Consider the following 16,854-nt stretch of genomic DNA (forward strand, 5'->3'; position numbering starts at 1 on the left):
GGCTGGCATAGATAGCAGAGGGAAACTGGCAGGACTCAGCTTCTTGGAAAGATAATAGTTCAGAAAAGGGAAGGCTTTTATATGGAGAGCTTTGAAGGTCAGGACAATAAGTTTGTGGTGGAGAAAGGGAGGCAGTGAAGGGATTATATGCAGGGAATAGACAGCTAGTCATGAACTTAATTCCGTCTAAGCTGCGCAACTGCACAGCAGCCTATTAAGCACCCCCGACCTGCCTGGCCCAGGAAGAGGTGCCTCAACCCAGCCCCGGCCTGGATCTGCTGCAGCTGGGGAGAGATGCCTTTTTCCCCCCCACCCCCCGCCCAGGTGCTGCTGTGGCGGGGGAGAGCTTGGGGGAGTCCTCTCTCCTCACCATAACCCCAGGGCAGCCTGCACCCCAAACCCCTCATCCCAACCCCAGAGACCACACCCCCAGCTGGAACCCTCACTCCCCCCTCACCCCAACCCTCGGCCCCACCCTCGCCATATGAATTTTATGTGCGCCAATAACAAATTACCTACATATTGGTGCACATAACAAAATTCATGCCGCACATGCGTGGGAAAAATTAGAGGGAACACTGGTGATGAGCCAGGAAGATGTTCTTAAACTTCAGGGTAGACATAGTCTATTCGGCATAACGTATGTCGCTCAGGGGTGTGAATAGATCACTCCACCAAGCGACATAATTACTGGTGTGGATAGCGCTGTCGGTGGGAGACTCTCTAGTGTAGCTGTGCCCTTAGTCATTTTCTGTCACTTTGTCTCCAAGAATTGTATGTAATAGCATCTCATTAAGTATGATAAACTTGTTGGCCAAACAATGAAATCCTGCATTATCTCACTCGATTCACCACATTGAAGCCAGTTGCTTAGTCTGAATTTTTGAAAACTTCTTTTAAATTTAAAAACGTTTATTTTTGCATTGATTGTGCCTATTCCCTTTGCCAAAAGGCATTTAAAAACTGACATGAGTTTTAAATCTTTAAAAACTGCCATGGAAAGTTGATTCTCAGCAGGCATAGTCAACAAGAGGGCAATTTCATATGTGGGGTTCTGTGGGATTCATAAGTTCATTGCAACTTTAAAATAGTATTACCATTTCTCAGAAAAGCCCAGAGTAGAAGATCTATTTCATACTATGCTGCTGAACGAACAGAAGGAATTTTAAGTAACTCTGTACCAGGTCTCATTGATGTTAGTGAAGATGTAGTGACTAAACACAGAAGTCTGCAGAAATGTAATGTTAAAGTTCTTTTTGAGAGTGGAATAATTTATCAAATGGAAGTGGACCAGATTGGTATGGATAACTTATTCTAAGTTTCAAAGAGAGAATTCCAAACAATGAAGGGTTTAAAATATCAGCAAATGTTTTCTAAGCTCAAAGGTATAGCTTTGATTCCAGCTAATATAGGAATGAATCACAGCTCAGTTCTTGTAGGCACTTTGTGATGATAAAATTAAAAAAAAGGTTTTTTTGATAGAATTAGGGTTGTATTAGAGTTTGGACCATTATTCATCTGGCACTTACCTGTCTGATTCAGAGTGTGATTTTATTTATTTATTTATTTTAAGTTACTGGTTGCTAGTTTTGCAGTAAAACATGTACTGGCAAATGCATTATGTGGTAGCGGAGAAAGCACTTTTGGTAGCCAAAGGTTCTGTTTCTTTGACCAGTTCAAATGTTCACTGAAGCATTCGTGTCCAATACAGTGTAGATTCGGTAACTTTTAAAGACAATTTGTGAAGATGACTTGAAAGATGAATCCCCTCACAGAAGAAAATGAATCTATGCAGTAACTCTCATTAATTTGTATTTGGGTAAACCCACAAATCTGCATCAGAAATGAAGCTGCAGCTCTTTGGGCGGGTGGGGTATAGGAAGGGGTCCTGTGAGGGCATGCCATGTCACCCCAGCCCTCTAATGCTCAGGGACCTACTTAGAGAATTTACTACTGGAGGGACTGGTGCAACTTCTTACTCCAGCAAAGGAGGCATAAGGTTGCTCTCACCTTGCCTGTGCACATCTATGAGTGGGGAAGGCTTGCCACTGTATAGATCCTTTTCTGTGCTTCTTGCCTCAGTGATCTAGTCTTTTGGAGAGGATAGGTTTTCTAACATAGAGCCAGTGAACATCATTATTGAGAATGGATCAGGTCTAACACAGGGAATATAGAGGAGATGACATTGGCTCTTAAGATTGAATAGCGAGTCTCTTTTTTTTTTTTTTTAAATAACTGATTCCAGTCATGGCCTTCAAATGGTAGATACATCTTGAAATCACAATTGGTGACATTAGCAGGGATGCCAAAGACCCAGTGGAGACAGAAGTTTCCTTTCCCAAACAAATGTGATCCATCTATGATAGAGTTCAAACACATTGACAAGGCTATCCTTCTAGATATCTGGAGAACTTCAATTTCAATGCAGTCAATCCAGCATCTTTCCCAAGTAAACAAAAATGAAAGGAAGCCAGTCATGTCTACCTTTATTATACTAGGTGCAAATACATTTAAAGAGGGATTTTGGAACATAACCAAAGATCTGAACTTGAAGATGTTCTAATATTGAAAACATTGGAAAGTAGAAGCTAAATTGAACTGCATTATTGAAAGCACACTGTCTTCTGTTAGGCTCAGACCCGTGTGAAGCTGAATTTTCTGGACCAGATTGCAAAGTTTTGGGAGCTCCAAGGATGTACATTGAAAATTCCACATGTAGAGAGGAAGATCTTGGATTTATTTCAACTTAATAGGGTAAGACTGTTTTTTAAAATAGTTTTTCCTGCAAAAGATGCCACATTACTTCTGTTCCTAGACTGAAGTCAAGTCATCTTTAGTAAGCTACTTCAATAGAGTTTTTGTGTTTGGAAGCGTTTTTAATGTATGATTAAACTCCTTGAGACATATTCTGTGAAATGGATTCAAGACAAGAACTGTTTATATTGCACTAAAAAGTAGTGTTGGAAAGCTGATTCAGTAGTACAGCCTTAGAAATGCAGCCTGAGAGAATCCTCCAACTAGACTGAACTATAAACCTGCATCTAATCTTCCCTTCTGGTGCGTATTGTAAAGCAATATTTTGGAGAAGTTCTGTGACCTGTGTTCTACAAGAGTTCAGATGATCACAGTGGTCCCTTCTAGCCTTGGAATCTGTGAATCTATGAGCTTTTTCAGAGGTCTTTCAGTTTTCTGACTAGCTAATTAAAGGATTTAAGCTACAGCATTCTCTTAATGTGAAAGCTGTATTTAAAGTATTTATTGCATATGGTAGCAGCTGCAATAGCAAATACTTTTCCCTTTGTAACTTTTTTTTTTACTAGCAGTAGATCTCTATACACTAATGATTTTATTTTTGTATATGTGACCATTGTATTTTTCCTTTATAGCTAGTTGCAGAAGAAGGTGGATTTGACTTAGTCTGTAAGGAGAGAAAATGGACGAAAATAGCCATCAGAATGGGTTTTGCTCCAGGCAAGGCAGTGGGTTCACACATCCGTGCTCATTATGAACGTATTCTTTATCCTTACAACTTATTCCAGTCTGGAGCTAGTCTACTGGTGAGTGGTATGGTGTTTTTTGTTTTCCCCTGGCTAGCTAAAACCTGGATAAATTCACCAACTAGTGGGTTGTTTCCTTTTTGGGCAGCACTTCTAAAATCTTTAAAGATTGCATTTGTTTGTTTCATAGCCTTCATCTTGTTACTTAGATACTAAGGTCATGAGATGAGTATGTTAGTAATCCACAGACAGAACTTTATCAAATGGAAGATAAAGTACTGGAATTTTGTGAAGGACCCCTTCAAGGAAACCTCTTACCTGAAGACATGAAACCTGTTTGGACACTACCAGTTTGTATTTCTTCCTCTCTACAGTATTTAAAAGCCTTATTTTACAGCAGGTATTTAGACTTTCTGGAATGTCCTCTTTGCGACTCCTCTGTGCGTTGCAGACTTTTAAAATATTTACAAACCATTTATTTGTCCATCCATCTGACAGAGAATAAATGAATAATATCTCTAGGAATAATTGCGATCCAAAGATAACGGATGGAATATAATGAGTCTTGTAACTTTATAGCCATTTGTCAACTCACTTTGCATTTTTTTTATACATAATATGGTGAAAGATCTCCACTATGAAGAGAGAGAGAGAATGACATGTGAATGATGTTTTGATCAAATCCATGGAAATCATAATGTAGACTGCCAGAGTTGTTGCTGAGTTTTTCTAACTTAAAATCTTCATGTTTAGTTTTTGGCCATTAATAAGTGGGTTGAATGAGGATGGAAACTAATACAAGTACAAGACTTCTTTCAGATCAGTGTTGGTTTATTACTTATTTGGTAGCACTTGCAGAAATCCATTTTAATCCGTGTTAACCACTCCCACCCTGACATGCTTTTCAACGTGGGTGGGTTTCATAATAAAAAAAACTTGTGAGGATTGTCTGAGTTTACAGTAAAGAGCAATATTAGTGCCTGTTAGTTAGAGCTGCCAAAATGAGAATAGAGATTTGACATGAGCAAATCAGAAGAGACTGGAATGTAAGGCTCTTTATGTATCTTGTGGTTATCACATTGAAGAATAGTTTAAAAAAATATCTTTAGGCTCTAAAAAAAATGGTAATTCTGACCACTGGATTTTAGACATATATGCTAATGTAGATTGTTTTCAATCTGTGGGATGAAAAACCTTAAGTCTAGGAAAACTATCTTTACCAAATACACTTCACCTTTCCTCTGAAATAATTCTTATTGCATGGTGGAAAGCAACAGCATTCCAATAAGGTATTAACTAGCATCTTTCCATTTTTGTTCATTCTGAACACTAAAGTAATTGTGGTTTCTCTTTTGTGAAGACATTTTGCTCTGTCACATCTGATCCCGTTCTCTTATTTTTTTTGAGGTGGGAACATATAATTTAGTGTCCTAAAATAGAGTGGTGGCTGTGACCATAAACGCTCTGAAAATCTAAGCCTTTAGAACAATTGTCTTTCACAGAACTGATGTTAAATACATTATTTCTCAGTAATGGACCATTTTAAGAACACAAAGATTCTCAAATGGCTGCTTGTGATCTCATTTAATGAGGTCACACTTCCTTTTAAATATAACTTTCCAAGCTCTCTCTTGCACTAGGCACCTGACATTTGTTCCAAACTGATGTGTTTAGTGGATCATGCAGTTCTGGAAAAGGTATGTTTAACTTCATTTATTAACCAAAAAAAACCCCAAAAAACGTTGTTGCTGTTTTTAAATTGTTACTATATTCTCCTTCCGTCTTTCTGTGTGTGGTATTAATGTTTTCTTATGAATTGGATGGAAAAACTGAGAGAATCCATAGAAATGTTTCTTTGGGCTCAGTTTTCACCCTGCTTAGATTTTATTTTTGCTGACGTGCCTTCTATTAACTAATGAGTTTATTTTACAATGAATTATTTCTCCTTTGAATTGATATTTGATATCCCTGACCAAAGGTCATCTTTTTTGCATTGTGTCACAAGTTCTCAGTAAGCAGTGGTTTCCCAGATGGTGCTTGTACAGCTGTCCTTTTTATTATCTATTCAGTTCTTTCCTGAGTATCTTGGCCTCGTATGATTTCATTCTTAGATAAGATACTGCTACTGGATTTTACAGCTGTCAGTTTCAGACATGTTTTCCCTTTCTTTGATATTTCAATAAGCCTTGAAAAGAAGCTCTGTTTGCAGCAAGCCAAGATCATCTACAAAAGACTGGTATGTGCAGTCTGTGAAACTACTTTGTAATTGATGGCACCTACTATATTGCATTGATGCTGTGAAAGCCAAGAGTATAGAAAGGAGTATTTTTTCACTCACTAGTACGGTGTAGCTTAGAATGTGTTCAGTCCCATGCACAGCCTGAATTTATTATGAGTTTTATGCCTTAAATATATGTTTTAATTGCCTTTTTGGAAAATGTTCTATTTGAAGAACTTCTTACATTGTACCATCTGCATACATAATATAGTAGTGTAACAGGAAATTTTGGTGCTTAATGAGTAGTTTTTCGTTGAAACCTTAGTATTTATGGTTCAATAAATCCAAAAATCTAAAAATGGAGACAGAAAGTAAGACGTGTGTGGATGATCAAAACAGGCAAAACTGACATTATAGTCTGCAAATTAATAGGTGCTTAAAGAAGTGCCCCAGAGAAGTAATTTATTCATCATTACCTATTTAACACTGGGCTAGATGTGTCTCAGTTGTATTGCTCACTATAATTGCATATAAGGAGATGGATAAATATAAGTTGCCTTACATGTAAGGGATAGCAGATGTGAAGCATGCTTATGATTCTTCACACTGTAGTTAGTGAATGAAAAGTCCTTGCAACTTATTCTAAAGACTCTTAAGTAAACCTGCACATTTTTTCCTAAAATTATTTTCTGATTCAAGCAGCCTAGGTATTAAAAATACACCAGGTCTTGCTCTTGTTTATATTTAAAAACTCAGCTCAGGCCATCTCTACACTAGAATGTTTTGTCACCAGAACTTCTGCTGCCTTGCAGTTGCTGATGTTGCTATGTTGCTAAAATACATGCACTCTCGGCTATTTTTGCTGGTGTCACATATAAGAGGTTATATTGGCAGAAGCCGTGGTGCGCCATGGATTAGCATCCTGATATCTCTACATCACTGTCCAGCACAGTGCTTTGCAGAACATTTTTGCAATGCATTGTGGAACACCTGCACTTCACTCAGGGAATTATGGGAGCTTGGGGTTAAGTTCCCACAATTCCCTTTCTTCCATTCCCTAAAGCTTCTTCTAGATGATCATCTTCATGCCTTTTTAAAAATTCCTACTGTTCCTTGTACTGCTTTTGTTCTCTTTGCCATCTCGCTATTAGAAATATGCGGAGCTCTCGTGTCTGGTTTTAGAGACAGGACATGGGATTATTCTGTATTTGCAGAACTTCAGTGACTACCACTGTAACAGCAACCAGTGGTGCTTTGATGAAGGTGAGACAGGATGCTCTGAGGAGGATAAGTGAATGATGTGAACAGTGCATAGAAACTTCAGGATGCTTCAGACATTTGTTGATCAGCTCCACACAGTGGATCAGCATTTCAGGGACCAAGAAACAAGCACTGAGTGATGGAACACATCACATTGTGATACAGATCTGTGGCAATCAGCAGTGGTTGCAAAATTTTGAGATGTGGGAGGCTATGTCCCATCCATCCAGTGCAGAGACACCAGAATGAGAACTGCTTTGACAATGGAAAAGGATCTAGCAATCATGCTCTGGAAGCTTGCAGCCTCATACTACTTTTGGGCTGTGGGCAATCAGTTCAGAATTGTGAAATCTACTGTGGGGGCAGTTGTCATCCTGGTGTGCAAGGCCATGAAGCCTTTGGTGCTGCACAGTATTGTGACTCTGGGGTTCTGGGCCATCCCACCTTGCCACTGAGTACGTGATGAGAAAGGGTACTTTTCCATGGCTGTGCTAATACTGATGGATCACTGGGAACATTTCACTGACATTACTGTTGGATGGACAGTGTGTGTGTGTGTGTGACACTTGCATTTTCAGGTATACTGGACTTTTCCAAAAGATGCAAGCGTGAACATACTTCCCAGACTGACACATTCATATAGGTGGGGTTGAAATGCTAATAATGATTCTGGGGAACCCAGCCTATCCTTTGTGTCCCTTGTTTATGAAACCATAGACTGGATGCCCATACAGTAGCAAGGAGAGTTACCTAGTGTCTGAGCAGGTGCAGGATGACTGTTGAATGTGCTTTTGGTAGGTTGAAAGGCCTCTGGTGATGTCTCATGGAAAGGCTGGATCTCAGTGAGGCAACTCTTCTCGTCATAGTAGAATAATGCATAATATTTGTGAAGCGAAGGGAAGGGGAAACTTCACTGTCAGGAAAAAGAACGAGGAGTACTTGTGGCACCTTAAAGACTAACAAATTTATTTGAGCATAAGCTTTCGTGGGCTAAAACTCACTTCATCAGATGCATGCAGTGGAAAATACAGGAGGTAGATATAGATACACACACACACACACACACACACAACGTGAAAAAATGGGTGTTGCCATGCCCACTATAACGAGAGTGATCAGTTAAGGTGAGCTGTCAGAGTGGAGGGGGGAAGTGTCCAGTTTTGGGCCCCACACTACAAGAAGGATGTGGAAAAATTGGAAGACGTCCAGCAGAGGGCAACAAAAGTGATTAGGGGACTGGAACATATGACTTATGAGGAGAGGCTGAGGGAACTGGGATTGTTTAGTCTGCGGAAGAGAAGAATGAGGGGGGGATTTGATAGCTGCTTTCAGCTACCTGAAAGGGGGTTCCAAAGAGGATGGATCTAGACTGTTCTCAGTGGTAGCTGATGACAGAACAAGGAGTAATGGTCTCAAGTTGCAGTATGGGAGGTTTAGTTTGGATATTAGGAAAAACTTTTTCACTAGGAGGGTGGTGAAACACTGGAATGCGTTACCTAGGGAGGTAGTGGAATCTCCTTCCTTAGAAGTTTTTAAGGTCAGGCTTGAGAAAGCCCTGGCTGGGATGATTTAGTTGGGGATTGGTCCTGCTTTGAGCAGGGGGTTGGACTAGATGTCCTTCTGAGGTCCCTTCCAACCCTGATATTCTGTGATTCTAAGTGGAAAGACTGTCTGCTGATTTTAAACAGCCAGACACAAAGGCAGTAACCAGAGCCCATCAAGGAGCTATAGGGCTGAGGGAGGCCTTAAAATATCGCTTTAGCAGTGTGCCATATTATTGTGGTGTGCTACTTTTGTGTACTTTGTGTTTTGCCTTGAATCTGGATTTTAAATGATTTCTAAATATCTGTTATGAATTTGGTAAGAGTAGGGGATGCTTTGCTCTTTAACATTTCTTTGACACCCAATAAATATTTTGTGATTTTTCAGAAAACCACAATTTTGTGTGCAAATAAACAATGAATAAACTTATTAGCAACAGTAAACTTTGAGGGTTGACACCTATATAACAATATTAAACTTTACACTTATATTACTAGTGTTAAATAAGCAAAGTGCTGGGTGTTTGCCTGACCCTGCATTATTTGCAGGTCAGTGTATACATAGTCTCAGTTCTCCTTGTTTTCCACCATCAAAGAATTGTAGGGAAAAGGCTGTAGGTTGTGCTAGTGCCTTGTGTGTGGGTGGGGTGGGTGGTCTTGTGGACACTGAATTGGGGTCGTATTTGGGGTCGGGAAGGAATTTTCCTCCAGGGCAGATTGGAAGAGGCCCTGGAGGTTTTTCGCCTTCCTCTGTAGCATGGGGCACGGGTCACTTGCTGGAGGATTCTCTGCTCCTTGAAGTCTTTAAACTACGATTTGAGGACTTAAATAGCTCAGACGTAGGTGTGAGGTTTTTTGCAGGAGTGGTGGGTGAAATTCTGTGGCCTGCGTTGTGCCGGAGGTCAGACTAGATGATCATAATGGTCCATTCTGACCTAAATATCTATGAATTGTGAATGAGATGCAAAGGCTGTTGTGGAGGTGGGTTTTGGATGTTTTGGATAATTCTGCAACATCTGTTTGCTTGAGCAGGGTCATGTTCCTGGTTCACTTATTGATGTACCTTTTGGCCCCTCTGCTTTTCCTTGAATAGTTGGTCCTTCCAATTCTGATCCTTCTGATTGATCTCCATGTGGTCCCTCCAGTCTGTACTCTCCCAGACAGCAGCCTCTTTAGACTGGAGAAGCTTCAAAAACATATTCTCACTTTTCTACTTCTTACTTCTTCTAATCAGGGTCAGTCTTCTAGCAGATGTGAATGGGGTGCCTTTCAAGGACACCGCAGCCAAGGAGTGTGATAAACAAAAAGATAGAGAGATATTATAGATTGACAGTGGGAGTAGAAAGGAAGAGATAAGCCTCAAAATTCCCTAAAAATTTCCCCATTGAGATGTTTTATAAAAGTATACAGTGATCATACTGCCTTTGGTTCAGCTTTCTTTGGAACTGATCTGTTGCTCTAGGCTTGGTGAGTAGCATGAAGTTCTCGTTATAAGTCCATAGTCATGAAAGTGGGGGGGTTACTGGGTAAAAAGTAGCTGAAATTGTGACAGGAAGAGGTGATTATGGCTGATAACACTCCTGAGGGTGACAAAGGCCTAAAGAAGGCGTCTCAAGCCTGCCCTATCCTGTATCCTACCAGGCTGTTTACAGTGATGGTGCCAGTTAGACTCATCTCAGAGTAGCATACCAACGTCCCCTATTGAGGGGGAACAAACAAGATCACCCTTGCTGGAAAAGGATCAGAGAGTGTCTCCTAGAAGATTTATGAAGATTGATCCAGAGGATGGAAGGGACATTTGTGTACAGATCAGCAAAATACTCCTCAAGGGTGAAGGGCTGTTCCCATTGCCTAGTACCAGAAGCCAAAGAAAAGAACCCTGGTGCCAATGACTCCACCTCTACCTCTATTCAAGCAGAGCATGAGAGGGATTTGTTTTGGTCTGGGGAAAAACTGACTTGTAAATCAGAGCACTGTCTTTTGCTGTTTACATTACATGCCTACTCTTAAAAATCTGGTGCTCTGACTGGATAGTCACTGGGCTGTTTGTAAGAGATATTCTTCTTTGAGGAGTGTCCCTGTGGGTACTCCACTGTAGGTGTCTTGGCGCCCTGCACTTGTAATCGGAGATATGTAGCAGCAGTGCCCTGATTGACTGCCTCGCACCGCTCTGAGCAGTTACCTAGCTTGCGGAGCCAACTGACCCCCAGTTCCTTCTCTATCGCCTTTGGCTTGAGTCAGAGTGACAGCAGCATCTCTCCAAATATGTAGATAGCTCAATATTTCTCTTTCTATCCCTTAAATCCTAGTTAATTTTAGTTAACTTTAGTTTTTGTTTTCTTACATATTAAAAACAATAATAATTTGTTTTATTAGTCGTAGTTTTTCCTCTCCCACCAGCTGGCGGACCGCCGTCAGTGATGACTAAATAAAAACGGACTGACTCCATTTTTCTCCAGAGCTGCCCTCTTTCAGGCATGCTTGGTTCCCCTGGCTTTAAATGCTGCCTGACCTGCAGGCTCTCGATACCCATTTCTGATGGCCATGCTCAGTGCGTTTGCTGCCTTGGAGAAACCCATATTCCCCAAAAGTATCCACACTGTAAAAAACTGACTGCCAGGACACGGAAGGCCGGGGACCTTCAACCTAAATTGCTAGTGGTGGAGAAATCCCTCAGACCTAGAGTCCAGGCCAACGGTCATCAGCGGCAGACGGGCACAACTAAGACCGCCTCTAAGAACCTTGTCCCTAAAAAGGTGACCAAACACCGCTCTCATTCATCTCCACAGTGAGAACACCTAAAAGAAAATTACAGGTTTCAGAGTAACAGCCGTGTTAGTCTGTATTCGCAAAAAGAAAAGGAGTACTTGTGGCACCTTAGAGACTAACCAATTTATTTGAGCATAAGCTTTCGTGAGCTACAGCTCACTTCATCGGATGCATACTGTGGAAAGTACAGAAGATCTTTTTATACGCACATTGTAAGGAAAGTGATCACTTTAGATAAGCTATTACCAACAGGAGAGTGGGTTTGTGGGGGGGGGGGGGGGGGGGCTGGGGAGAAAACCTGGATTTGTGCTGGAAATGGCCCAACTTGATTATCATACACATTGTAAGGAGAGTAATCACTTTAGATAAGCTATTACCAGCAGGAGAGTGGGGTGGGGGGAGAGAAAACCTTTTGTAGTGATAAACACCCATTTTTTCATGTGTGTATAAAAAGATCTTCTGTACTTTCCACAGTATGCATCCAATGAAGTGAGCTGTAGCTCACGAAAGCTCATGCTCAAATAAATTGGTTAGTGTCTAAGGTGCCACAAGTTCTCCTTTTCTTTAAAAGAAAATGGTCTCCCAGCAAAAAATCTGCCCCAGTACCGATGACATCGAGAGTCTCAGACCGAGAGGCAATAGGAACGTCCAGTACAGAGACTTCCCAAGGAGCCAAGGACCTGTTATGAGCATGCTCTCAGTCAGGTGCACGCCCTAAAGCCAAGCTTCCTAGCGCGGCCCCTGTGGGGCTGAGGAACATCCCGGCACCGACTAGTGCAATGGCGCCACTTGCTGCACATACACAGGTCATCAAGACCTCAGCACCGACAGTTCTCACCCTCTCCTCTCAGACTGCGCTGCCGTCTCCAGCACCGAGCTTCCTGGTACCACAGCATTTCAGCAGACAGGCAGACCTGGTTGTTTCTTCTACTCCTGGGACCCCCTTATTCAGTATCAATGGTACCTCAGCGAGGCCTGGACCAAGCCAGATCCTCACTCAAGGGGCTTCAGCGCCTCCCCTCTCTAGTGATGATGATTAGGAGGACGATGACACAGGGATGTACAATCCTGGCCACTCCTCTCTCCATTGGTAGACATGGGAGGCTGGCAGGTTCAACCTTGGATGCTACCTCCTATTGCCTTGCCGCCCAACTTGGGCCATCTATAGAGCCCAGATCATTAGGCCTCCTAACCTACCAGCCTCTAGAACACCCTGCTTTCCCTCACCGACGGACCCAGCACCTTCAGAGGCCCAAAATGAGGAGACTGAAGAACAGGAGGAGACACCTTGTCACCTACACGCATTTCATCGTCGTCCCCAGATGAAACAATTGTGAAACAATTGGGAACAAAGCCTATTCTTCCGCCACCTTATAATTCTGCATTGCAAATTGCTCTGCATGGCTGGCTAAATATACGCACAATCTGTTTTCTAAAATGTCATCCTTTAGTGAACACCTGCGGGAAGATAAGAGAGAAGCATAGAAATCCAACATCTCCAAAGGCGCTCTCATTGCAAGGATGGCCCTCCAATCTTCCCTCGATTCTGCAGACACAGCAGCATGCTCCATTGTGATCTCCGTGGTCAAGCATCTGGCATCGTGGCTCCACCTATCTGGATTCCCTGGGGAGGTGCAGGCTACTGTGGAAGACCTACCCTCTGAGGGTCAGAAATTGTTTGCAGAATCCACAGACGTGTCCCTGCATGCTTTAAAGGACTCCCGGGCCATCTTAAAGACTCTAGGCATCTATGTCCCTGGAAACAAGAAAAAGCAAGGCAGGTTTTACAACCAAAAATTCTGGGCTGCATCACAATCTCAGCCCAAAAGACACTATAGCCAATGCCGCAAACAGAGGCAGATGGGGCAAAGGCAGAATCAAGACCAGACTTCCACATCCCAGCCTTCCACCTCCAGGCAATTGTTTTGAAGTTCTGGTCGAGGGCCTGAGACCTCTGTGCTTTCTACTTCTGGGTCTCAACCACACTGTAATGTCATTCGAAGACCGCCTGTCACCATATTACCTATTCTGAAACAACATCACTACAGACAAATGGGTCCTGGAAATTATCCAGCAGGATTACTCCATCACATTTTATTTCTATCCCACCTATCTACCACGTTCCTCCATCCCTCTTCAGGGACTCCTCTTATGAGCCCCTGTTACAACAGGAAATAACCCACCTCCTGCAATTAGGGGCTGTGGAACCAGTACCAGCTCTACACAGGGGAAGGGGATTTTATTCCCATTATTTCCTCACTCAGAAAAAGAACGGTGGATGGAGACCCATTCTGGATTTATGCAAACTCAACAAGTTTGTGAAAACGCAGAGATTCAAAATGGTGACCCTATCGACGATAATTCCGTCATTAGAGAAAGGAGATTGTCTCTTGTCCCTCGACCAAGAAGACACTTACTTTCATGTCAGTGTTCACCTCAGCACACGCAAGATTCTTGCGCTTCACCCTAGAACACTCAACATTACCAGTACAGAGTGCTACACTTCGGACTGTCAGCCGTCCCAAGGGTCTTCTCCAAGGTCCTCGCTGTCACTGCAGCTCACCTCCGCAGACTAGGAGTTATGATTTTTCCATACCTGGATAACTGCCTGTTAAGAACACCAACACGGCAGGCAGCACTAGAAGCCACACAGTCCACAATTGTCCTCATTATGAACTCGGACTTCAAATAAATCTTCAGAAGTCCATGTTGGTCCCTGTCTAACAACTGGAATTTATAAGGGCCTATCTTGACTACCTCACGGCAACAGCGAGGTTATCCCAACAGTGCTTCCTCAACTTAAACACTCTGATTACTATGGTCATGGACAGCCCACAAACGTCCGCCAGGACGTGCCTACAAATTTTGGGACATATGGCTGCTATGACTTTCATCGTCAAACATGCCAGACTACATATGAGATGCCTACAAGCCTGGCTTCGCACTTGCTGTATACCACACAAGCACTCCCTCAACAGGTGGCTCACCATGCCCCACAAGGTAAAGGATTTCCTTGAGTGGTGGACACAACCACAAAATGTCTGCTCATGTGTCCCATTTCAACAGAAATTTTCTACCATAATGATCACCGTGGATGCCTCCCTCATGGGATGTGGAGCTCACCTGGGCGACAACATGATCCAAGGTCACTGATCCACAGTGGAAGACAACTTGCACATAAACATACCAGAACTAAGAGCAGTCAGAAACGCATGCGAGCATTTCCTTTCTCTAATCCACAACACTACTGTCAAAGTCCTTACGGACAACACAGCGTGCATGTTCTACATACACCGCCAACGGGGAGCCCAGTCATACCCTCTATGCATGGAGGCAATACACCTCTGGAATTGGTGCATCTCCAACAATGTAGACATCACTGCATCCTACCTGCCGGTACATCAGATTTCTCACAAACCCACGAGTGAGAGATGGACTATGCAACCCTCACCACCATATTCAACCTAGGGGGTTCCCCACTATAGACCTATTTGCAACAGCTCACAATGCAAATCGCCGCTAATGTATACATTCCCTCTGATCCCACTTCTGAGTCGGGTTATACACAAGATCAGGCAAGACAAGTCCAGGGTCATTCTCTTTTCGCCTACATGGCCCAGACAAACATGGTTCCCATACCTGAGACAGACGGCAGTGAAACCACCTTAAACCCTCCTCTTAATACCTCACTTCCTGACGCAGGGCCGAGGACACATCAGTCGCCCCAACCTAGCTCTTCTCCATCTCAAGGCCTGGGTTCTCCATGGCTATCAGGTATTGACAAAGACTATTCCAAGGAAGTTAGACATACTCTTGAACAGTCTCAGACTGACTACACGAAAAACATACACACAACTGGACATGATTTCGCACCTGGTGTGAGGATAACCATATTTCCCCTCGGTCGGCCCCACTGCCCCGGGTCCTTGAATATATATTGGGTCTTAAAAAATCAGGGATATCCAACAGCTCCATCAGAGTACACCTAGCTGCTATCACCTCGTTACACGATAATGTGGATGGAGCCACTATCTTTGCTCATTCAATGACTAAGCATTTTCTAAAAGCCATGATAAATACCTACCCAATGCTAAAAGACCCTGCTCCCATGTGGGAACTTAACCTCCTCCTCCGTAGCCTCATGGAGAAACCATTTGAACCCGTAGCGACTTGTCCTTTGCTACATCTATCAATGAAGGTGGCCTTCCTCATCGCCATCACGTCGGGAAGAAGGGTGGGAGAGCTACACTAATGATTCACCCACCTTTTACCACATTCTATAAAGACAAAGTGATCCTATGGCTGCACCCCAAATTCATACCCAAGGTAGCCTCGCCGTTTCATCTAAATCAACCCATATACTTACCTGTGTTTTTCCCGAAACCACATGCTGACAATAGGGAGGCTTTTCTTCACATGCTCGATGTCCGCAGAGCACTAGCCTTTTATAAAGAAAGAACAAAAACGTTTAGAAAATTGTCTCTTTTCTCTCTATAACAGAACGATGAAAGGGTCAGACCATTTCTAAACAGAGACTATGTAAATGGATATCAGGCTGTATCCATTTGTGTTAACAGCAGAGCAACCTCCCGGCTCCGCCAGGAGTTCACACACGCTCCACCAGAGTGTTATCAACATCAATACAATTCCTCAATAATATACCCATACGGACATTTGTAAAGCAGCTACCCGGGCCTCTGCCCACACTTTTACTAAACACTATGCTCTCAAGCAACAATCTGCTGCAGACACACAGTTTGGAGACTCGATGCTAGCCACCGTCAATAAAACAACTCTGAAGTCCCCCCTCCACTGAGGGGCACTGCTCCATAGTCACCGAAAGTGGAGCACCCACAGGGACACTCCTCGAAGAAGAAGAAGAAGGTTACTCACCCTGTGCAGTAACTGAGATTCTTCGAGATGGTTGTCCCTGTGAGTGCTCCACTGTCCCCCTCCTCCCCTCTACTTTGGAGTTTCATGCTGATCCTCTGGGGTAGAGAAGGAACTGAGGGTTGGTTGGCTGCGCATGCTGGGTAACTGCTCAGAGCAGTGCGAGATGGGAGCCGCATGTGCATGGCCAACTGTGGCATTGCTACTATAAATCTGATTACAAGTGCAGGGCGTCAAGACACCTAAAGTGGAGCACCCGCAGGGACAACCATCTCAAAGAACCTCAGTTACTCCACAGGGTGAGTAACCTTCCCTTTTTAATTTCCTATGTACTTCATTTTTATGGTGAGGTTGTAATAATTGATTTTTCTAATTTGTTAGTGTTTTATGATGCTGAAATTCTACCTTGCTGCTAAAACATGCTGGCTACTCTTAGTCTCTTATTTTATTGCCAGTACAAATTTATTTTAAAGATTGGCTACTTTCAAGGTCAATTCCTTTGTTCTTTGACCGCATGAATGAGTGTCACTTTGAAGGAGGGGAGTAGTATTGGTGGAGGAGGTTTTGGGCACAATGAAAAAATGCACGTAAAGAATCATGCAGGCGTATCCCTTCCTGTTTTCCCTTCTTCCTCTCTGGGCTTGTCTGGCTCAGGTTTGGCTATGTTTCGAAGAGCTCC

The 16,854-nt window shown here is 42.9% G+C and overlaps 1 protein-coding gene across 3 annotated transcripts in view; it reads left to right on the forward strand.

Moving 5' to 3' along the window:
• The window catches only part of KDM5B (lysine demethylase 5B), a 179,507-nt gene that overhangs the window by 40,000 nt on the left and 122,653 nt on the right, over positions 1 to 16,854 (forward strand). Inside the window, exons 3-5 of one of the 3 annotated variants that reach the window (XM_073319608.2) lie at positions 2,632 to 2,754; positions 3,387 to 3,557; positions 5,138 to 5,194. The exons of 1 other annotated variant lie outside the window; for it this stretch is intronic. In XM_073319608.2, the coding sequence (XP_073175709.2) occupies positions 2,632 to 2,754; positions 3,387 to 3,557; positions 5,138 to 5,194 (351 nt within the window). The remainder of the gene's footprint in view (positions 1 to 2,631; positions 2,755 to 3,386; positions 3,558 to 5,137; positions 5,195 to 16,854) is intronic. One more of the 3 variants, XM_073319607.2, reaches the window with a different exon arrangement.

The sequence above is a fragment of the Lepidochelys kempii genome, chromosome 21, assembly GCF_965140285.1.
Source record: "Lepidochelys kempii isolate rLepKem1 chromosome 21, rLepKem1.hap1, whole genome shotgun sequence".
Lineage (NCBI taxonomy): Eukaryota > Metazoa > Chordata > Testudines > Cheloniidae > Lepidochelys > Lepidochelys kempii.